This window comes from Spermophilus citellus (assembly GCF_964194105.1).
Source record: "Spermophilus citellus genome assembly, chromosome: 12".
Classification (NCBI taxonomy): Eukaryota; Metazoa; Chordata; class Mammalia; order Rodentia; family Sciuridae; genus Spermophilus; species Spermophilus citellus.
Window position 1 is genome coordinate 94918199 of NC_138198.1, and position 25095 is coordinate 94943293.

Here is a 25095-nt window from a genome sequence, read left to right on the forward strand (position 1 = left end):
GTTATTTGTTTTTGTTCCCTGTACCTGTGTCTATTTTATTTCCCTTTATCAGTGGTTTCGATCAATTTGGTCTGAATTTATGTGGTTTTCTTCGTGTTTCTTGTGTTTATGGCTTAGATCTATTGACTTAAAATTTTCCTCAAACTGAGTGAAATTCAGTCATTCCCTCAGACATTTTTGTCATCTCGTCCATCTTGTCTCCTTCAGGACTCCAATAAGAAATATGTGCCACAGCTTACCAATGCTTGGTTTACTTTTAAATGATTTCCCCCTATGTTTAATTTTGGATAATTTGCATTAAGTCTTCAATTTCATAAATCGTTACTTTCATTATTTAATCTGCTGTTAATTCTATCCAGTGTGATTTTCATGTATGGCTTTCATTTAGAAGTTGAGTTTGGATGTTAATTTTTCATATCCCTAACTTTTTGAATATATGGGATGCTATTGTAAGAGGTTTCTAAGGTTCCTGACTGATATTCTTATATTAATTTTAATAGATTAATATTTCTCTAGTCTTATTTTCCTGCTTCTTTGAATGCCTAGTTAGTTTTTCCACACACATTAACTTGTGCTGGTTGCATGCTGATGTTTTTGTACTCTTGCAAATATTTGTGAAGTTTGTTCTGGGACACATCTACGCGGACAGTTTTGTTTTTGCATATTGCTTTTGTGTTAGATGGAACCAGAGAAGCATTTAGTCTGGGACTAATGATTTCTTGTGAATAGAACAAGATCTTTATGCATGGTGTACGAAGTGCCCCAATAGACTTCCTAGTCCGGCCGGTGGTAATAGTCCTGTATCATGCTGGTAACTTTCTTCCCATTCCCTATGGAGTTTCTTTTCCTGTCCTCAGGAACTCTGAATACTCACAGGGGACACTCAATTGATTCCCAGGTTTCTTTCTTGGGCATTTCTTTGCTATATTTCCTCTGAAGTCTAATTTGCTCCCCTAGGTCTTGTAACCTGGGGAGTCTGAGCCTTGCAGGCTTCCCCTCCTCTGTCATGGCATAGAATCTTCTCAAGGCAGTAAGCTGGGCCAGTTGAGGACTTAACCTCCTTTGTTTTCCAACTTTCTGAAATAGCATCTGTGTTGCTTGATGTCTAGTACCTTAAAATGAGTTGTTATATTTAGTCTAGCTTTTTGTATGTTTCAGAGAGGAGAAATTTGATCCATGTTTCTCTTGGCCAGACACACAAGTCTTGCAACCATTTGTATCTAAAATGTATTGACAATGTGTAGTGACCTACAACAAAATGATTAAACATTTTCACCTAATAGTCTACCTCTATTGTTAAATGTTACAAGTTTATAGAATTTCTAACATATTCAGCATTAAAATACTTACTGCCAAATTTGTCAGATATATTAAAATTCACAGCATATCATAATTATAACCTCACAAAAGTATACATTCGTGTGAATAAAGACTCAGAACAGTCAGCCCTCTGGATCCATAGATTATACATCCATGGATTCAACCAACTGGGCGTGGAAAGTATTAGAGGGGGAGAAAAAGCATCTGTACTGAATATGTACAGATGTTTTTCTTGTCCTTATTTTCTGAACAACAGTATAATAACAATCTACAACATATAAAGCAGATCTAAGTATATGGGAGGAGGTATGTAGGTTATATGCAAATACTGTGCTTTTTTTTTTTTTTTAAAGGGACTTTGAGCCTCAGTGGATTTTGGTATCTACAGGGAGGTCCTTGAAGCAATCCCTACAGATATCAAGGGGTGACTGTACACAAATGATGCATGCTGCACTTCAGGGAAATGGAATTATTTCCTCCTCATTTAGGAAATGTATTCATTTATGTACTAGAATGTATCAACTTGGAATTAATTTGATCATACATTTTGAACTATTATAAAACATTACAAGCATACAAAGGAGAGAATAAATACATGTGGACATACCACTGACCTTAAATAAAATCGTATATTAATAATGTAGAAGGACCTTAATGGAGCAATTTGCAGTAACCTTTTCCTTTCCTCTTTGATTATTGCCGTGCTGACCACTGCTTATATTAATCTCCAGGCCACATGTAGTACTGTTTTTCTTTTTGCAAACTATTAATAGGATTATACATATTTTCTGTGATATTGTCATTCAGTATTCCAAAGACCTCTTCATGAAGTGTTTCTGGATGTACATAGTTTCATAATCTTCCTTTGGATGGAATTAGATTGCCTTAATGTTTTACTCTTAAAAACATGCTATAAAAATTCTTGTTTCTGTACATGTGTGGATCTCTCTAGGTTAGAGTATATAGGTATGAGAAAATTTGTAGGCTTTGGGGTTGATAATTATGTTTTATGTAGACAGATTTCATAACCTCTCTGGTATTACCTGTTCTCTGGAAATAAGCTTGCTTTATATCTCCAGGTACATACTTTTTCCCATATGATTCTTAAAAGCACCATAAATTCCAGTATTAATTAGACCAACTGATACTGAGAAAATCTGGAACCTTCCAGATTTATCTGTAACTGTCTTAGTTACCTAGCATTAGGAAAGTCTTGTAGAATGTCAATGTTTATTTTGGCACCTTTCGTGAATGACTGCTGATGCAGAAAGTCACTGCATAATGAGGCCCTTGGAATTTGCCTGCTTGGGCCCACCTTGGGCTGAATTCCTCTTGGCTACATCATAGTTGAGCTGCAGCGCTTCCTGCCAGTGTCCATGTTCATGTTCAGATCCTGTGCTTGGCTAAGCTGCCAGTCTACCTTCTCTGAAAGGCTGTCCTCCTGTGACTAGTGTGTTCACATGATGGGAAGAATCACCTGGCTACAACCAACGGGCTCCTCTTCACCTATTGTTAAACACTGTTTTCTCTCTTCTGATCTCAGACCATAGTCGGTCATCACTTTCTAATATTCCTCCATGATTTCTTGGAGGATTCTGCAAAAATTTGTTGGTTTTCAGGGCCAGGTGATTTTGGAAAGCTTGTGGTTTCAAAGACCTCTAGGCTTCGGTCACCTTAGTATCTACTATAGGGCCATCTCAAACCCACTATACAACATTGTTCTTTGTTCTCTGAGGACCCCTTATTCTGCTAGAGCATCATCTGGCTCAGCAAGAGGAGGAAGGAGGGTAAGATGAGTGACAGACAGCACATGGTGTGACATCAGTCCCTTCTCCACTGGGAAGAAAGCTGTTAAAATAGGTCCCTTGACTTTGCTCTGGCCTCCTTTCTAATAGGCTGCCATTGGCATGTGATTATTGCTTACTAATTAAATACAACTCATTTGTAGTGCCTACCCATACTTGCTCCCCAGAGTCCCTCTACTGTATTTTAGCAACTTACCTGGGTACAACATACATCTTACTCCCATTGTCAGGCCTGAGCTCTCGCTAAGGATGTGTGTTTTGGTTATCCTCATGGTTTTATTCTTGGCCAAGAGGACTTGAGGTGGAAGAATCAGCATGGTTAGTAGATGATACTCTGAAGTGACTGCTGTTAAAATGCCTTTCTTTTACAAATTGTGTGAAACGAAGGACCATGTGGACTCATTGCTAGGGCCCCTTCCCAGACCTGATGTGTGGGAAGGAAGGACTTGGAGGTGTAACACTGTTACACAGTGTGAATTACAGTGTATTAACCACCTAGGGGGATGCACCCTGGAGCCCTTGCCTCTCTTAATGGCATGTGCACAAGCGCGGGGGGCTGGGGGGGGGATAGGGATATTTTTCAAAGTATTTTGAATCTTTCTGGGCAACCTAAAATCACACTCCACACTTTACCCCCTTGCTAGTCTTTTTTTGGACGTGCTCCATTCCACTGTGCCTTTGAGCAGCCGGAGTGAGTGTGCCCCATCTTGGCTAAATAGATTAGCATAAAGGGAGTACATATTGCTCAAACTCTTAAGATCTCTGCCTTTTATCTGAAGGTACTTTGGGCTGAACGAGAGCCCAAAGCTTACCTTATAAGTCGGGGCTTGTCGGAAAGATGGTTGCAGGTCCCTGGAATAAGAGCTGTGGAGGCGTGTTGGTGTAGAGTATCCATGGCTGGAAACCAGGTGAGGAAAGTGCCCTTAATGATGGGGAACTGTCCACTTAGTAGGTGTACAGTAGTTCACCCATGACTGCTTAAGCTTCCATGAGACTGATAAATATATATTTCTCTCATTTGACTGTCACTGCAGTTCCTTGAGAAATATCTCCATGTGTGCTGGTTTGTGTTTTTCCTCTGAGGAGGAATTTGAAGTCCCAGAAGTCAAACCATGTGCTCACAAGAAGTCAAACCATGTGCTCACAGTTGCTTGTTGAGTAGAGACAATGCCAGGTGGCCTCAACCCTGAGTTCCTTTGGCTTGAGAGCCCAGACTTGCAACACCTCCCTGGCCTGCCTCCTGCTTGTCCCCTCAGGCCCGTCCTGGAGCATGGGGTTCTGTCGGTCTTCACTCCTGACTGATGCAGTGTTCGGTACATTTGGCCAAGGTGGTTCCTGCCAAATGGGCCTAGAGTCTGGCCCGGGACAGTTTGCATGAGTGCATGTGTATGGTGGTCTTAAAAGCTAAGCATTTGGGCCAAATGGAGGGCAATACTCTTCACAAATAGATGCACAAATAGATGCATACTGTGCTGAAAAGTTTTGCTTCAGGCCTCTTCAATCTTTTCAGTTAAAAACTTTTTTCTTAAAGTCACTATCTGCGAAGCGTATGTTTTTCAGTTTAAGAAATTATGGGTCACAAGGCAGTATTTGTCAACTTTCCCCCATTATCTACCTAAGGAACTTCTAATACATTTTGTTCATAATTACCCTGTACTCTCGGCTTCCATGAAATTTGAATTCTGCCTCTACACTGTATACTTATGTGCTATACTTCTGTGAAGACCATGAACTTTTGGAATATTTATTCTGTTTCTGCTCCCAAGAACCAGTGTTATTTCTTGCTCCTGTAGGAAATTCGTGGTCTACAGTATTTAGTTTCAGTAGAGGACATGAGAAATGCTTGTATATTTTTAGAAACAAAAACAAAATACTAATCACTGACAGCCTGTAATGACTATTAGGATGGCAAAACAATTCATGTCTAATGAGCATGTAATTATAGCTGCCAGGAAATAGCTATTAAATAAAGGGAATCTACTGCGTTGGCCAAGGAGACGGGATGGGTGGTGGCAAGCAGCCTTGAACACATGGCTTTATTGCCTGGGTCGGTCTGCAAGGGCTGCACAGGGCTCGGATTTATTTGCACACAAGGTGACACCCCCAGAACTACTGGTGCATACGTCCAGGTCAGAAAGCCATGCCACCTGCATCTGGAAATCCTGTCTGTCTTGCTGTGATGAGTTCTGTGGTGGGCCTTATGCCATTTGTTTTTAGCCAAGGAGTATTTTTTTGATATGTATTTTTACCACAATAAAAAGTCAAAGACTTATCATTAAACCATTTCAACCATTTTAAATTGTGTAATTCAATGGTATTAGTTACCTGTGCCGCCACCACCATTGTCAAAACTTTCATCACCTCCAATTCTCTACCCATTAGGCTGATGTAGCACAGAAGAGGCTGGAGATGGATACCTGAGGAATTACCAGGCAGCAGGTTTATTGGCTGTAGCCAGTTCAGAGGGGCTTTCATTTAATAAAATTTTCCTCTGAACTGGTTACAGCCAATAAACCCAACACTAGCTTCCTAAGCTGGGGACTGTGGGTTTGAGTCCCATCTGGGTCACCAAATGATGTCCTGACAAGAGGAGGAACATAGATGTTACAAATATGGTCGGGGGTTCTCTTTAATAATGGTAAGGGTTTTCTGAGGAGGGAGTCTCTGGGCTACTTCAAGGCAATTACTCCCCGGTCTCCTTCCCCCTCAACCCCTCTTAAGTTGCCCATACTAGATATTTCACATAAGTGCCATCATTATTTGCTCTTTGTGTTGGTTTACTCCACTAGGCATAATGTTTCCTCAAAGGTCATCCATGTTGTAGCATGTATCTGACTTCTAAATGTATCCTTTAATGGATCCGTATCAATGTATTTGCATACGTTTCAATATTGGAAGGCAAATAATGGTGTACATAATCAACCCAGATTTTAGTCGCTGTTTTCAAAAGGAGACTTCATTTTTCCTTCTTTTGTGAGCATCTGAACTTCAGAGCTGACAGATAACTGAATATGGTCAAAAATACATGCTTTGCCCCTTTTTGATTATGATGTCTCTTATTTTGTGTATCTCATGATCTACAAAAATAACATGAAAATACATTAAGCGAGCTATAACACAAGGAATTTAGATTTAAATGGTAGGCAAATGACTACATTGGATCTTCATTTTTAGAAAATCTCATTGTACAGATCTACAGTGAAAGTCCTAAGAAACTAAAATTCTTGTAGACGTTACTATATTATAGTATATGAGAATTGTAACATAATATTTAAGAGTTGAAATTTAAAACTGTATAAAAACTTGCAGCTGTATGCCTTTGTAAACATACGTGGGAATCATTTCCAGCAGCTGGGAGTTTCTGAGGTGAGGGTCAGGGCAGGACAGGCTGGGCTGAATGGGAACAGGGCCGCCTATAGGTCCTTATGCCCAGTTGTCTGCCTTGTTGGTGGATGTGAAAGATAGTTATCGGGATGTAGGAAATTGGGTATTGGAGCAGGTGGTGGGGCGTGTGTTTGCTTCTGGTTTTAGGTAGAGGCAGGTGCTGCTGCCTGACAGATATGCATGGAATTTAATTTTATCCATTTCGGTTCCCAATGCCATGTCTTTCCTTCTCCCTTGGTGTGTGATTTTATTTTAAATAATTCCCTAAAGCATATTTCTGATTTTTATAGGGTTTTGATTAATATAGTATATTAAGGAAGATTTGTAGCGTCATCTGGGAAGCCTGGGATGGCAGGCAGAAACAACTAGTAGAAGTGCGCCCTCTAGTGCCAGTCACTCCACAGTGCATACCCACAGGGGCCTTGGAATAATGTTAGGAAACATGGAACTTGGGAGCTGGGAAGCTTTGGAGATCTTTAGGTTAAATCTCTATAATTCTCAAACGATAACTAGCATAACGGCATCAACGAGCACTGCCTGAGAGTCAGCCTTGTGCTGTGATCATATGCAATCTCGCCTTACCACAACGACATAGGATCAAGTTTGGATTTGTCTACTTTACAAATGCATCAGCTTTGGGTCCAGAGCCTGGGTATCCTGTGCTTTTCAGAAGCAGGAAATAGCGAGGGCATTTTAAGAGCCAGTATGCTCAGTGTCCCTGGGTTTGACTCCTGTGAGTTCTGCTTGATGCTGTACTGTCCTGAAAGGAGAAATGAGAGGAACTGTTTGTATACTTCTCAAGTCCTGGATGGTCACCTGTCTTCTGCCAGCTAAGTGCACCCCATCCTGAAAGATACTTATCTTCCTCTGCCTCCACAAAAATCTTAATTACTTGGACTCATAGCATCCACGGGCTTCCCTAGATTTAGGTATTTATGAGCTCCTTCCCATGTGCTTGGACTTAATTATTTTCTCCAAACCTCACATGCCTTGTGCCTGTCACCCAACAGGCAGTAATGCCATCCAGGGGTGGATGCCCTGTGTCATTCCTCCAGCATGGACCCTCCCTAGTAGGAGGAGCCGTATCTCCCAGGGTCTCTGGTCAAGTCATTATCTTACTCAGGATGTCATACTAGGTCTCCGTGGGAAAAGCACATGAGGGTGAGTAAAGCCACTCTGGCTGCTACTGACCCTGCAGAGTCCGTTTCTGGTTCATTTCATCTCTAGTTCTGACTGGCTGTGGGGAGGCTCTGAGCTTCCACTGGTATTTCATCGGATGGAAGTCCTGGAATATTTTACAACAGATAATTTTTCTATGGAAAGAAAAATAGCTCTTTTAATAGTCTGCCAAAAATCAGTAGACGCTCAAAACCTGCTAATGTATTAAAATTGTCTTCATTCCTTTGGTTTCTCCTTATCTAAAGAATGGGGGGGGGTTTGTGGAATGAGAAAGACTAAGAGACTGGGCCATATTGGTCTCACCAAGGTCACCACAGCCTAGAATAATGAGGCCATTCCTGTTCTGGTGACCGGATAGCAGTGCCCTTGTTTAAACATGGAAAGAAGGTGAATAAATAGTTCAGAAGGAAATCGGTTTTCTGTATGGCATTAGATGGGAGAAGAGGCAAAGCACTTGACCGCAGAGGATCCTTAAGGGAAGGAAAGTTGAGAAAGATCCACATCAGTGATATTAATTGAGGCCCCTCACACCCCTAGAGTTACTGATTAGCTTAAAAGTATTAAGTGAGAATCTTGGTCCTGAATTTAAATTTAATGTTGGTCTTTTTTTTTTTTGGCATTGAGATGGGCGTTTTATGATGTGTTTTTCTAACAATGCTTTAGGAAATTTGTGTTACAAATACTGCTTAATGTCAACAGGGAACTCAAAACTTTGACACCTTGGTGGAGCTCTCTGTGCTGATTAAATTCTTGTCTCCAGCCTAGAATTGGCAGCATATTCTTAATTTTCATGCAGTCATGGGTGTTGAAAGAATATTTCTTTGACAGTTGCCCTTGGGGAAGACTGAGCCAGCACTTGTTATTTAGGGCAGACAATTAAGAGGAAGAAAAAAATAATGGGGAGTCCAAGGTCATCATTTAGTTCCAAGAATGTCAACATTATCAATATGTTTATAGTATTTAGGTGTAGGTTGGGGGCTTTGGTGAATAATGGAAAGTAGAGATCAGCAAATCCATTTCAGTGTTATCAGACCATTAAAACTCAGTTGTCTTAGTTGAAATCCCATCTTCTAGATGAAATAACTCTTCCCAAAAGAAAAGGTTTGAGTGGGGTGGGGGGTGGGGGGCGGTTGTAGAATTTTGTCCCCTCTGTGGAGATTTCTTTGACAACATATAGCAAGAGTTTTTATGTCAGAGACCCTACTCAGTTCTAACTCAATAAAGCATCGTGCCATCTTAGTATTTAGTGTGGCCCTCCAGGAAGGACTGTATCCAACAGCATAACAGCATCCCTGTCTTCATTCCTAACAGGCAGGTCACTGGTCATCCCACTAAAGCGAATCCTCAGTGACCACTGATATATTTCTTGTCACAGAATATTGTCCTTGTGGTGAGGGAAATTAATTTTTTCATAGGATTTATCTATTTTTTTTCTGTACTTCTGTTAAATAGGAGTTACTTTCAGACACATTTTCAAATGGTAATATTTCAGTGGCTCTGGAACAGTCTGTCACCAAATCAGTTTTGCCCACTAGGTGGTGTGTCACTGAAGTAATGGGTTTTGTGAAAGTGTATTTGCAAGATGGCCAAAAGTCGGAGCCTCGGGTCTCAACTTCACCTTCCCAATGTTGGGATTTGGGGGCATTCGTGGAATTTAAAAAAAAAAAAAAAAGTCTGAGGCTTAGAAAGATGATCAGATCAAAAAAATGAAATAATCAGTAATCTGCTCATGCGTAATCGAACATAATTGTCCTTCACAAGATGGACGTTAAGGAAATGGCAGCATTTGTGTGTGTAGTTCGGGCCTTCTGTTATCAAAAGGTCACCCATTGGACACTGCACAGGCCCAAGTGAATGGTTGGTGGCCTCAAGCAGTTTGAGATAAGAATGAACTCCAAGTTCCTGAAGGAACTTCTAGATGACCTTGCCATCGTAATTCTCTACTGGAGGTGTCACCTACAGCCAGGTGAACAGGAGTATACTGCTTACCCACCTAACCACTAAGATTGGGGATAAAAGCAAGCAGCTAAAGGCAAGGGAAGCTCAAGTTTATCCAGATTTCTCCTTGGTTTCAAGTCTTCTGTTGATACTGCTTTTGGAAACGAGAATGAAGAGTGCGAAGAGCACAGAGGCAAACCAAAACACTCGGGCTTCCCCAAGAGGAATCTTTTGTTCGTGGTAGAACTAGTCTCATACAAGTGGATGTTTCCTTTAAAAACATGAAAAGGGCTGGCTTACAAGCAAAACTTGTAATATATATCCGCAGTTACTAAAATGCTCTAATAAAATGGCATTAAAAATATGTCTATCCCCTACCTCCTTGGGAAGGTGTTGCAGCGTTTGAATCTCTGCCCATTCCCAGATCTGTCATAGGGTGGGAGGAAAGATGGGACAGGAGGCTGATTAAATCTAGACAACAAGGCAGCGATCTTTAATAGCTCTTTATTTAACAAACCAGATGGTTCTGCCAACAAGAGATTGCCTGTCAACTTTTTCCATGGCATTTTTGGTGTCTTTGGCTGAGAAGGACATGAACAAGCAAGCACACAATGAACTTGGGATTCTATTCTTGGGCCTCCAATGTACAAGAAACTCTTCTTAAAAAAAAAATCCATGCTAACTCTAGTTTGTAGAATGAATATGTATTTTGTATATGCTTGATATGAATGCAAGGAATGTGAAACTAATTGAAAATGGACAGACTTGAAATCAAAGCCCTGAGATGGCAGCAAAAGGCTTGGAGAAATGGGGGCCTTGGATGGTCTAGGCAAGAAGCTGGAAGGTCTGGCAGGCTGGTAAGAGGCAGGAGGAGCCCAGGGCCCTTCCTGAAACGAGAGGAAGAAGCAGCCCTGTCTAGCTGGCATGTCTAATGCTGAGGAACATTCAGTGGTAGGAACAGCTATTACAGATTGGAAAAAGGGCAGAGGTCAAAGGTTAGAGTTCTTGGGACCAGCAGTTTCCGTAATCCAGGAGTGATGCTGGAAGCTAGACCTGCCGCAATACTGGAAGGAAGAGGGCTTTCAAAAAGAAGGGAGGCGGAGACAGAGGGGGAGGAATCAGAGGCTTAGACTGAGACAGAACTCATGGTGGACCCCAGGCTACCATCCACATCATGGCTGAGGTGGCTGTTATAAAGTGAGAGCAGAGAAAAGTTTTGATTCTGGGTATGATGGTGTAAGGACACGTGACTGTCATTCCCACTGAATCTAGCTATAAAACCTGGAGAAAAAGGCACGGAGGGCTTGGAAGAGTCAATGGTGGTAAACGGACTGGGGGAGAAGATTAGAACTTGAAATAGCATTGAACAGATGGTGCTTTTCACATACGCATCTGGAGTTCTTGGTCTGGACTCACATTGGTCCCAAAGTGGGCATTGGTGTGGGCAGAGTTCCAGAAGCCTTCAGCCTCTATTTTGAGTAGTAGACCCCCAGATGGCATGTTTTTCTATTTTCTGTTCCCTGGGACCCCACTCCCAAGGGGATACCTGCTGTAGGAACAGGGAGGGCCTGTGGCTACCTAAAACGGAGTAGCAGGGTGTAAATTTGAATGGGAGGAACCATGGTCACAAGAGGCCTGAAGTGAACTCTGGTTATATATATATTTTTTTCCTTGTTCTGCTTGTCCCCAGATGTGTATGTAGTCATAGAAAGCAAGTGGCTGAGTGCATGAAATAGTGCCCTAGCTCTCTGGCTGAAAGACTAGAAGGGAGAACCTGAGGAAATCTCTAAAACTGTCAGGAAGAAAATTGAAGAAGAGGAGGAGGAGTTCAGGAACCTGACCCTGAGAGTTCTGTGGAGTCTCTGGGCTTACCACAAGCTGTCAAAGCATGAGTCTGCTCCAGGCAGCACACCAAAGCCTCTGAGAACCAAACAAGGTAGACCACTGCCCGAGTCCCAGGCTGTCCTTGGTACTCTTACAGGACTGATCCGAATGGTTCAGAAAAGGCTTTGAAAGCTGAACGGATATTGGATCCACAGACCATGAAAGGAAGGTGGACCAGGATTGGAGGCTCAAAAGGCATCAGGTTAATTGCCTGGTTAAACAAAAATGCCAACATTTTCTGTAATATTTAAACAAAAGCCAGAGTTTCATAACATAATCTTCAAAATATCTAGGATATAAGCCAAAATTACTTGGCGCACAATAAGCTAGGAAAATCTCAACTTGCATGGGAAAGACAGATCAACAGACCCCAGTGCCAAGGTGATACAGGCACTGGACTTGTCGAAGTATTTAAAGCAGCTATTATAAAAGTGCTTTGGAAAGTAAGGGTGAACCTGTTGAAACAAATGGAAAATACCAACGAAGAAATAGAAGACTAAAGAGACCTGATGAAAGTTACAAGTGAAAAACATAACTAATAAAATATAGGGAGCTCACTGGATATGCCTTGTAGCAGATTGGAAATTACAGAACTCAATTCAAACACATCAATAATTATATTAAATAAGACTGTCTAATACAGTTATTAGAATGGATAAATGGAATAAGACCCAACTAAATGCCTACATGAAACGCGCCTTGAGGATAATGCTAGTTGGAAAGCAAAAGGATGTAGAAATCATGCAAACACTACAGAAAGCTCAAGTGGCTATACTAATGAGGAAGTACACTTAAGAGCGCAAAAAGAGGAAGATAAACAAAGACACCATAATGACAAGAGGGTTAGATCACCCAGACAACTAGAGCTTTAAAATACATGAAGCAAATTGACCTCAAACAGAAAAATCCTGTTATGGAAGAGACTCCAACACTGTTTTGGTGATCAATAGAATTGATAGACTGAAAATCAGCGAAGTTTTGGAGGAGCTGAACAGCACCATTAACCAACTAGTTCTGATGTTTTTTAAACCACTCCACTCAGCCACAAAACAATACATATTCTTGTCAAATATGCACATTCACCAAGATAGACCATATCCTGGGTCATAAAACAAACCATAACAAATTTAAAAGTGAAATCATATGATGTATTTTCTGACTCTAATGGAATTAAACTAAATCAATAACAGAAGAATAACAATATGTACAAACTTAGAATTTAACACTTTAGAATAACCTGTTAAAGAGGAATTCTCAAGGGAAATAGAAAATATATTTTCCACGTCTGATGGCGTAACAAGGTGTAGAGTAAGGCACATCTCACAATATCGTGAACTACCCAATCATCACACTTATGAACTGAAGGATATTTAGTACAAAATATCAAAATTTGTGAGATACAATGCACATAGCATAGTTTTAGAGCATCTCATGACTATATTAGAAAATTCTAATCAATAATAAACATCTACCTTTAAGAAACCAGAGTAAGAAAAGTGTGAATGAGGAGGAAGGAAACATAATAAACATAAAATTTGAAAACCAAGAAATAATAGAAATCAATGGAACAAAAAACTGCGTCTTTGGAAAGACGAATGATGAACAAGAATGACAAAGTGGGGACACTTGATTCCAACATTAGAAATGAAAGGAGCCTGGTGGCACACGCCTGTAATCCCAGCAGCTTGGGAGGCTGAGGCCGAGGATCTGAATTCAAAACCAGTGCTAAGCAATTTGGTGCTTAATACAAAACAAGGCTGGGGATATGGCTCAATGGTTGAATTCCCCCGAGTTCAATCCTCTGCCTAAGAGATACAGTCTACAAATATTAATAATAGAATAGTGTGAACAACTCTGAACGTACAAAATCAATACCTTACACAAAAAGGACACATTCCTCAAGTGGGTCAGTTCCTTATAAACCACAAATTACCAAAACTCGCCCAAGATGAAATAGATAACGTGACCCAGCCCTATTATAACTACTACTAATTATAACTGCTAAAGAAATTTGCAATCAACCTTCCGAAAAAGTAATCTCCAGCCCCAGATGGTTTCCTGGCAAGTTCTACCAAACATTTAAAGGCAAAACTAATTTTATACAACCTCTTCCAGAAAATAGGAAGGAAAACTTTCCAACTCATTTTATGAGGCCAACATTACCATAATATGAAAACCAGACAAAGATGGGATACCACAGACCAATATTTGTCATGAACAAAGATGCAATACTCCTTAACAAAATAGTAGCAAATCAAATCCAGCAATATATAAAAAGAGCAACATGCCATGGCCAAAGGGATGCAAATCTTGTTCAGTATTTGAAATTGAATCGGTGTAACCCACCACTTTAACAGTCTGAAGGAAACCCACATCGTATCAGTTGGAGTTTTGTCAAATGATTTTCCGGACTCAACAAACTCTTAGCAAACTAGAAATTGGAGGAAATTTTCTTACCTTGGTAAAATGTAGTTTACAAGAACCTACATCGAACCTTATGCTAGTGAAAGACGAACGACTTCCCCCAATACTGGGAACAAGGCAAGCCCACCCCACTACTCCTTTTCAACATTATACTCAGTCTTGACCACTGCAGTAAGGCACAGCAGCTGGTATAAATTGGAAAGGAAGAAACTGTTCTTGTTCACAAGACAACATTGTCTATATAGAAAATGCAGTGAAATCCACAGAAACAAATCATTAAAACTCAAAACATCCAAGAATTAATAAAATTGTTATAGGATCTGAGGCTAACACACCAATTTTATTTCTTTATACTAATAAAAAAACTGGGAATGAAAGTGTTTTTAAAATACGATTTACAGTAGCTCCAAAAAACATGAATTTAACAGAAAATGTTGTTGTAGAATTGTAGTTAAAAATTAAACTAACAAAATACGGAATCTAAATAGGCCTACTGGGTGTGTGAACTCAACATAGAGCAAGAATGTCAGTTCTCCCAAAATTTACCTACACATAGTTCCAATATTTTCAGAAACACTTTTTGTTGCTGCTAGAACTTATGTGAAAAGGCAAAATAACAAATAGCAATTTTGAAAAGCTGAGAAGTGGGAGGAATCACATTCCCGGTACTTCTGATAATGGGTCTTGCCTAGGGCCAAATAGACCAGTGGAATGGAAAGAGACCCAGGTAAACACAACCAAGTGATTTTTGGCAAATTTGCAAAAGCAATTAGAGAAAGGAAGTCTCTTAAACAGTGTTAGATAAATTGGACATCCATATTTTTTAAACTCAATTTTTGTACAAAGTATGAGGTTTAGATTATCTCAAACTGTATCATGTAGTTATACAGAAAGTAAAACTCTAAATGTCTTACAAGAACACACAATTTTGGTGAGTTTGGGTTAGAGTTATTGCATTGCATCTCATGGTGAACAGTTGAGTAAGGTCAGCTGTGAGGGCTGGAGGGCTCGCTCCCCAGCCTTGTGCCTTAAGGAAGCGTTCAAGACATGCTTCTGTTGGTGCAGGAGTGAAGTTTGATGGTAGTGAGGTAATATTTAACTTAAGGTTACCATTCATTGAGCACTTACAGTGGGTCAGGTACTGTTCTAACTGAATCCCTACAACATAGGTACTATAGAACTACTCATCTTTGAAATTGAGAAGTCGATGCACAGAAAATCGATAATTATGCCAAGATTAAGTTCCATGAGTGCAGAAAAACTCAGATCGTCAATTTTCATGGCTCCTATAACAGTCTGTTTTCAGGACGTCTACTTTTCTTTTTTTTTTTCTAGGAAAATATTATATTTGTATTTTCTCACAAAACACTGCATACCTAAGCAACTCTATTGATGGATTTTACAATTATTTAATGAAATAAAATACCAATTTAACAAACAATATTTGCCAACTCTTTTTATGAACATAGCAGTCATTAAAATGATGAAAATTCTTCAAAGAAAGAAAGAAAAAGGGAAAAGCATATAAATAACCCTTACAAACATAAATGTAAAGATTAAAAGAATTATAACAAATGTCCCACTATATGAAAACAATAACACATTATGAGTAGATTTGTATTTTATAACAAGAATTGATTGTTGGTTTAAAATATTTGAAAGTCAATTGTTTCTTTCACTGAATTGATAAACTAAAAAAGAAAATTTACCCTCTCTACCTCCCAGGACGTCTACTTTTCCATTGTGGGTTTTATTCTCAGTCCACCTGCAGGTTGCTGAGTCTGCTGTTGAATCCTAGCACGATATTAACCCAATTGAGTCTATTTAGTGCCATCTTGTGTCTGGAGTGGATTTTGCAGGAAGGATTGCTTCAGCATGAAGACTGGGTACGAGTGATGTAGCAGGCAAGCTTGGGTTTTGCATGTCAAAATTGGATGCCAAGTCATTGTGATCAGGAACTTGAATTGGACATGAACTTTCTGGTACACACTTCTCGAGTGAGATCAGTTCATACAGTTTTGGGGAAAATGAAGTTGGTGGTTAGCTCTTCATTGGCCTTCTCCCTTCTGTAGTAATCTCCCAACTTCTAGACATTCATGCCCTAATAAACCTTGAGCAGTTAGAGATGTTTATTCCTGGCTTATCTGTTTTCAGGGTTGGTTCTCTCCATAGGCTGTACTTTACAGAAATTTGAAGAGCCCATTTATCTTCCTATGCCATTAAGTTGATATGTATGTATTAGAAAATGCTAAAGTGTACTTCAAGATTGGCTTTTTCAACAGTGAAACTGAGACTGGAAAAGGGCTGTGGGGCCAATTCCCCTTCCCTAGAGACTTGACCCTTTGATCTTGGGAGGAAAAGTGGGGAAAATGTGGGCAGGATGTGCTGAATTCTCTCGGCTCCTCCATGAAGTTGGGGCTGCATCTCTTGGAAGGAGGATGGATGGGGACGAGTCAAAGATTCTAAAAACAGCTGGGTGTGTTGGCACAAGCCTGTAATCCCAGTGGCTCAGGAGGCTGAGGCAGGAGGATCATGAGTTCACAGCCAGCCTCAGCAAAAGCGAGGCACTAAGCAATTCAGTGAGACCCTGTCTCTAAATAAAATACAACACAGGGCTGGAGATGTGGCTCAGTGGCCAACTGTCCTGAGTTCAATCCCTGGTACCCACTCCCTTCGCCCCTGCCAAAAAAAAAAAAAAAAAAAAAAAAAAATCCATGAAAAAAGCATCTCGCAACCTTACTCAATCTTATTTTTTCCTCTTTTACATATTGTTTACTTTCCTATTACAGAAGTGATTTTCATACTTGAAAATAGGAAAACAGGAGTAGGAAAAAGTACTATCCAAAGACCATATACTCAGTCTTAATGCTTAATATTTTATGAACTTTCCTGCTAGGTACAAGGATTTGAGTGTTTCATTGAATTGATACACTTTTATATCTGCTTTTTAATTATTAAACATTTTATCGATTGGGGCAGAGCTTTGAGTTCTGGAACCTGGCTGGTCAGTGTTTATTGATTTTTTTTGATTTTTTTTTTTTTTTTAAAGCTAGTCATGTGCCAGTGATGGAGACTTGGTCACATTCTTTCACTTCTCAGTCTGTTTTCCCCCCACCAAATAGGAGTACTAATAACCATTACAGACTGTTAAAATAATAACATGCCTAAAATCTCCCTCTCAGAGCTTAGTACACAACACTAAATAACTGGTAATTTTTTTAAAAATTATAGCACAAAATATCCTACCAGGGTTTCTACTAGTTTGCCGTAACATCAGGGATATGAAGTTACTTATTTAACCTCTGAAGTGTCATTTCTCTTAAAGATATTTTGCCAACTTAAGATGCTATTTCATAATTGTCTCAATTTGTGTTTCACTATAGCAAGAGTGAATGATTTTGTGTGTAAACCAGCTTACGAAATGATTTTGCCTTCTATTGGCATTTAGTATTTGGTAATTTGAGCTATTAACACAAGAAATTAATCTTCTGTTACATTTGTTACATACATAATCTGGTATTACATTTTTATATCAGACTTTAATTTCTTTGTTTAATTAAGGTGAGAAATAATTGTGATTTTTTATAAATTTTTGCCTATATTAACAAATGACAATATTATGTATTCATTTCCAACCATTCTAGCTCTTATTAATGACTTCTTATTAAATTCATCTGAAATTCTGTAGTGTTAAATTATCATGGGCTTAAGTTACCATCACTTAAAAATATTCCTCATTTTAATAGGAATATGTCCAGTGTTTTACCACTAATTACAATGATTTTATTTCCAAATATATACTGTTGATTATGTCAAGGTTATGTCAATCATCTAAAATTCTTTTTGAGTTCATGTGCACAGCATTTTCCAGAACCATTGTTTGGTCATTTTCTGTATAGAATAATTCTCTAATGTCGCAGGATTGTATAATTGATGCATACTCAGTATTCCGACTTGCCATTTTCAGTCAACACCATTTTACATAGATTGTTTCCTACAACCTATGTGTAAACTTTCTATTGTATGTAATGCATAAAAAAGATTAAAAGAACTATCGCCATATTAAGAATTATCCTTAAGTTATGGAATCATGAATTTTCATTTTATTCATCAGTATTTTTCCAAATATCTAAAATGAGATGTCCTACTATCAGCAAAAGAAAAAAAAGTTGCCTAACAATATCAATGTTATATCAATTAAGGATGAAATATGATCGATATCACATGACTTAAGGAAGCCTACTCATGTTGGGTGTAACTCTGTTGATTATCTGGAGTCCAAATTATTTTAATGCTAATGGAGCTGAAAAAATGGAATTAATGTTTAAAAAGCTGGCTTATAATTGTCCCCCCCCCCCCTTTTTGATACCAGGGATCAAATTTAGGGGCATTTAATCACTGAGCCACATCCCCAGGCCTATTTAGTATTTTAGAGACAGGGTCTCACTGAGTTGCTTAGCACCTCGCTAAGTTGCTGAGGCTGGCTTTGAACTTGTGATCCTCCTGCCTCAATCTCCCAAGCTGCTGGGATTACAGGCATGCACCATTGTGTCCGGCTTGCATTTGCTTTTTGGAGAATGACAATATGTGAATTAAAAACTGAAGACTTGGTGGGTGCATGCCTGTAATCCCAGTGGCTGGAGAGGCCGAGAAGGATCAAAAGTCCAAAGTCAGTCTCAACAACCTAGTGAGACCATAAGCAATTTAGTGAGATCCTTCCTGAAAGAATAAAAGAAGGGCTGAGGATGTGGCTAAGTGGTTAATCATCTCTGGGTTCAATCCCCAGTAACACCCCCTCCCCTCCCCACCAAAGAAAAAGGAACTTGGTGTGTAACAAATGACTTTCCCATAACAGACATCAGAAAATCATAAAAGTCTTCAAAGGAAATTATAAATAAGTATTAAACATGCACTTTGTTATTTAAGGGAATAAAATTGAATTAGCTTGGGATGGTCCTGTAGGACCTGCTGACCCACTCAGGGTCCTCTTGGCTCCAATGGAGGGTGCAGACACCATTGCATGCTATCTTTGTCCTGTCTGGGATACACAGAAGTACAGGAAAGTATGCATTTATTCATTAAGGTACACATAAATAACAATCACTGGATTTGATATCTTCATGTGTCTTCCACATGTAAGAAACATATCTTTTATTTTTATTAGCCAATACTTTCTCTCTGAAATGAGATTTAGCTAATTTCAAAGCTCAGTACTTATCAGATCTGGTTCCTAAGATACTGTGTACTTAAGTATGAAAATATCAATATTGTGATCATTGTTTATATAAATGTCCATAATGTCTCCTTTTTTCTTTCTGTAGCTTTGGGCCAGATTATGTTGTACGTGGATGGGATGAACGGAGTAATAAACCACAATGAAACCATTCAGTGGCTGTACACTCTTGTCGGCTCAAAGGTAAGAGAAAATTAAGGTTGAATATTTTGTTCGGTTTGCATACCATATGCCTTTCTTTTACCTTCTCTGAGATGGTTTGGAAAAATGAGATCCTGTTTCAGTATAAGGTGGATTACTACTTTGCAGATTTAAAATACAATTAAATTGCAAACAGTTTATGAAATTTCAATTCATCTTCTTAAGCTGTAATCAAATGGATTTGGCACCTTTAGTTTTCAATATTACAACATAATACTATAGCTGTAGTATCTATGTACCTCCTGTATTTCATGTTCATATCTGTTAAGATACTTACGTACCTTTTTATATGTTGTGCACATGTATATGCACGTCAATATGTGTACATGAAATAATTTGAGATTGCCTCTCCCAACAATTATAAAACCAACCAAAATTTATTAAAGATGTACCAGGCACTGTGCTAGGTGTCTTACAAGCATAATCTAACTTAATACTTGTGAAATCATTCTCAAGGAAATAATGTCCTCATTTTGTAGTTGAGAAAATCGCACTTGGTTATAAGAATCTAATCATTTTCCTTGGCATACACCTGCCCAGCTGTCTCTTTACTTGAGAGGTCCCCACACCCTGTGAAGTGCTGCCAGGAGGCAGATCCACCTCTTCACTCACAGTGTGCCTGAAGCTAGGTGAAGGTCTGGCTTTGTCCCCTTTAGGTTCTGGGTGGTGGGGATGTTAATGACCTGGCTGGAGGGCGCTGGGGGGAGAAGTGAGAAGAAGAGTCCTGTCCTGGGCAGGTGTGTGGTGCAGCAAGGCTAGGGTAGGGGTGTGGGAGAGGAGAGAAGTTACTCTGGGAAGAGGGTTGAGCAGGGAGCGTCTTGGGGGCCAGGTGTGGAATTTGAATAGGTTGCAGAACAAACATAATTTTTCTGGGTCCTTGGAGGGGCTGTGGTCAGCCCAGACCCTTTCTATCCCATGTTCACTGCCCACCCTGACTTAGGCAAGACTATGGACGCTGGTTGAACCACATTCTCAGGTCTTGCTTCTTATGTTAATTGCTTCTTGGGGACTCTGCTGTCCCCAGGATCACTCAGCTATGACTGATTAGTGTGTGGCCAGCATGGTTCTTGCCTTGGGCAATACGTTCACTTTCAGGCTTCCAGGCTCCTGGCAATGGTGCCCTCATGTGGCAGGATAGCTTGTTCTCTGTGCATGCCTCCTGGGTCCCAGGGCCTTGATTTTTTTTTTTTCTCCGTTTTCCTTCCTCTATATTATTGGTGAGAATTGTTTTTTTCCTATTTCACAGTAGAAAAAGCTATGGTTTCTCTAAGGAGATTGAAAATATGCCCTCCCTTTTCTTTCTTGACCTTTTTTCTATGGAAAATGAAAATGACTATTTTGAAACTGATACAAGTGACCTTAGGAGGATAGGGGAATGTTGAGTCTACTGGGATGACTTAGCCAGGTGGAGGGAAGATAAGTATCCGATATCCAGTTTCAGTGTTTGTTTTCCGTGTGTCTGTTGGGAGCCCTTTCCAACTTGCATGTTCATTGGTCCCTCTCCAAAGCTCCCTGAATTGTCTTGAGGACCCTAAAAGCTAGTGAGATGGGAGGAAATTTTACAATAAAAATTGATTTTGGGGGTACATGTGACAACTGAATTAATAAATCTGTATAACTTCATTATAGCTTATCATGGCTATAATAAACTCCAACAACCAGTCCTGGTCCTAAAAGGTCATAAAACCTAGTATACTTACGGTAGCAAAGTGAGACTCTTACTACATTTCCAGGAAGGAAATAGAATGAGGGCAAGATTGGGGTGGTGGTGTGGGAACAGGGAAGAGAATCAGTCTGGGCAGAGAGAAGATAGAGGGTTCCATGATCTGAGTGTGTCCCCCAAGCCATGTGCTAGAAAGTTGATCTCAATGTACCAGTATTGGGAGGTTTAGCTTTTTGGGAGGTCTTGAGGTATCGAGGCTCTACCCTCACCAATGGATTAATGCTGTGTGGAAGAGTTTGAGAGAGGTCTCTTGCTCTTCTTCTTTCTTGCCACGTGAGGCCTTCCTCCCTTCTGGAAGATGCAGCAACAGAGTGACATCTTGGAAATAGAGGGACTAGGTCCTCACCAGCTAGCACCTTGGTCTCAGATTTCCCAGCCTCCTCAACTGTAAGAAATAAAATTCTGTTCTTGACAAACTACCTGGTCGCAGGTATTTTGTTATAGCAGCACAAATGGAGTAAGGGAATAAAGCACAATGATGGGAAGAGAGAAGTGAGAGAAGGTGACAACGGGGAGAAAAAGGAGATGAGTAAAAAAGAACAGCGGTAATGAACACCTCTTGGCACCCAGCCTGTGCTGTTGCAACAACTAGGGGGCAATTGTTCTTTGGAATCGTGTTGTAGGGAAAATAACTGAAACAATACATAGAAAAATCCTCACTGCATTTCCAAATAACATGGAGAAATCATTGGAAAGCCTCAAAAGATGAGTTTTGAGGAATTGTGCTTTCCCTGCAGGGCACACTTAGAGTGTGCTTACTCTCTGGTTCCCCAGGGCTTCTTCCCCACACAGCTGGGGAGCACTGGACCAGCAGGGACTTCTGCCTCCATCTTTAATCTTTCCAAAGGCAGGTTCATAATAGTTGCTGGCTCTTGACACCATGAGAACAGGTAAACAGCCAAGAGCTAGCCTGAGCCTTGGGGCTCACAGAAGGACCCTGTGACACCCACAGCCTGTGTCCTGCTCACTCACGGTGATGTCGGACAAAAGTCTTGCGTGATCCTGCAGGATATGCTCAGTTCCAGGCCAGTGGCTGAAATTCAACAACAGCAGTAGCCATCAAATTTATTCTCTGGATAGTTCTAATGAAATCCCCCCTTTACAAAACCAGAGCACTATCTGCAGAGACTTCTCCCCACACCACTATGCATAGAGAAGCATCTGAAAGCAGTAGCTGCACCAAGACCTTAGGTTTTTGAGAACAAAGTCTGTCCCCTCTCTAAATGTGTAAACTGGGGTGAATCAGCTGCAAAAGATCTTCCCAGCTCAAGTTGAGTTAAATCCAGTGAAGCCTGGGTACCAGCATTTTCCTTTGACAGAGTCAAATTCTCCCTCACCTGAGAGCTTTGCTTTGATGTCCTCTTTGCCTTAAATAGGCACAGAGCTGATAAAGTAGTGGGTTAAGAAAGACCTTGTCATTGTTCTGAATTCTTCATTTTCCTTCCATGAAAGGCAACAAGATGTGATTTTGCAGCCTGCCAGAAGGTCATTATGCAATGCGTATTTGCAGATATTTGAAACTCATAGCCAGAGAAAACGAGGCAGTTGAAGCCAAATAATGACTTTTTAAAAGAAAGAAGTGTTTTCAATAGTTTCTTTTTATTTATAAGAGCCCATCTTTAAACTTGCCAGTGAGAGGCAGATGCCCGTCCCATGACTGGTCACGGGGTGTGGGTTTTTTCTCTTCATACATCTGGAATTCTAATTAATTGAGGTAAGATGATTCACTACATACACCTTGGCCTTTCCTCACCCTAACTCGGTCTCTGGCCCACTGGGGTGGCTCCAGGGACTTCATGCCTAGCAAACCCTCACCTCTTTCTAGTTCTCAGGGGTACTTCTGATGCTTGCCTGCTCTGTATATGATTCCTTCAGCTGTGCTCCAGGTTGCTGACCACACAGATCTCCAAACTTACTATGTACTGGTGTGGAGGTGGCCAGACTTCCCTCCTCCTGCATAGTCCCTGCTATTGAACCTGAGTTGCGGGAGTCCTGGCCACAGTGCCTCTGTCTCAATGCTTGCTCCTTGGAGCTGTTGTTGAAAATTTCCTATTGGGACAGTAGGACAAAGTGACATGGCATGTCAAATGGGGGGGTAGAGGAAGGAGAGATAGGCAGACTTAGGGATGGGGCAGTGTCACAACTGTGAGGTGACAGTGCCTGGTTCAGAGCTGAGCAGGAACAGGGAATGTTAGAACTGACATCTTGAGGAACTGGGTTTCTGGATGTAGAAAAATGAGAGCAAGTCAGCTCTGGGAAGCGGGGAGATGGCACTACCCCTGACAGGAGTGCAGGCACTGGAAATTGGGATTCATTGGCATATTTGAACGAGGTTTAGAGATGAAGGAAATGCCCCTGAGGGGAACTCAGCAGGTGCCTTGTGCTGCCTATGTTCCAGGAAATAATGGCTGATCAAGAGGAAGAGTCTGAGAGCCCTGTGGTCTGCTGTCTGTGTTACTGTGAGAACCACCGGAGATAACCCCCCACATAGTGAGATTTGTAGTGTGAAGTAACAGAATCCTAACCTTGAAGAGATGAAGTCACGTTAAAGATTCTCCTGACATCACAAGTCATTCTCAATACCACTATAGGCAGAAAGAGTGTTGTCTCCCTAGGTGAACCAGCCATTATTGGACTCTGGAATTGGTGAAAAGTTGCCTTTTGGGGAAGCATCTTTTCTGCTGTCAACCAATTACCTGTGCTTTGCTTGCTAGAGCAGCACACCTGGACTTCTCAGACTATCGAACACTAGAAGGCATTTTTCTTGTAGCTCTGTTCAAACTGCATTCATGGTTTCTATGCATGTCCCTGGGGACCTGTTTATTCCAGTTTCTCATACTGGTGATGAGCTTTTCTGTGCATTCAACAGAAAGACTGTAATATTCTGGCCTCTTGGGATAGAAGACATTTTTCTTACATAAATTCCACTCCTGCTTCCTTGTGTGTCTCGACTGCAGTCCTGTGCACTGCCTCAAACTGAACAGGCAATCCACTAAACCTCCCAGAATTTTTTCCCCATACAACTAGGTCTGCCAGATTTTTCCTGTTCATGTCTGTGATTGATTTATATCTAAATACAGAGCTTTGCATTTTTCCCCTCATTGATCAGACCCAGAGGTCCAGCCTCGAGTTAATGAATTTTATTATATTAACTGTTGGTGCTAATGTTTTTTAACACAAATCTAATAAGCAAAACTTATCTCTCATAGATGGAGATGGGGAATGGGACAGCGATAAGGCATACATAAATTGCCGCAGCCTGCATGTTGACAGAGATGGGTCAGGACACTTGGGGCCATCGTGCAGTCAGACGGGAAATGTCTGATTCAATCACACAGCTACCTTTCTTTACTGGGCTCAAAAGTCTTTCCTGAAATCAAGATAAACTTCATCTGCAGTAATTGCTGGAGATTTGGGGCCCAATCCCCTATTATCTTTTGGATAGATTACCTTTTCATCCATAAAAGGGAGATAATCTATAAAATGGGAAAACAAGAGAAGAATAAAAAACAATGAACCTAGCACTTGGTATCCAGTATTAGTAAGAATCTTCCTCCTCCACCGCCCCCACCCCTGCCCAAATCCATTGACCTTCTAACTTATATATGTGCAGTTTGCCATGACCTGATCATCTCGATACTACCAGTTCCTGGTGTTCTCCTTTATTAAATTTTGTACCAAAGATCAAACCCAGGGGAGCTTAACCATAGAGCCAATCCTCCAGAATCCGCCCCCCCCACCCGGACACCTTTTAGGACATAGGGTTTTGCTAAGTTGCTCAGGGCCCGAGTTGCTGAGGTTGGCTTTGAACTTTTGATCCTCCTGCCTCAACCTCTCTAAGTCTCTGGAATTATAGGTGTGTGCAGCTAATATCCTGTAATGTAACTTTTCCTTTTCTAACTGCCTGAGACATTCCTTCGTAATTTCTCTAGATAATTTGTTAGGTGTCTTTGGGTTTAATAAGCTGTAGGATATGATTGTTTGGACTTCATCAGTTCTCCTCT

The 25095-nt window shown here is 40.5% G+C and overlaps 1 protein-coding gene across 14 annotated transcripts in view; it reads left to right on the forward strand.

Moving 5' to 3' along the window:
- FHOD3 (formin homology 2 domain containing 3) overlaps nt 1-25095 on the forward strand; it is a 435723-nt gene that overhangs the window by 231978 nt on the left and 178650 nt on the right. For all 14 annotated transcript variants that reach the window (XM_081263639.1, XM_081263640.1, XM_081263647.1 and 11 more), the window contains exon 6: nt 19256-19350. In XM_081263639.1, the coding sequence (XP_081119765.1) occupies nt 19256-19350 (95 nt within the window). The remainder of the gene's footprint in view (nt 1-19255; nt 19351-25095) is intronic.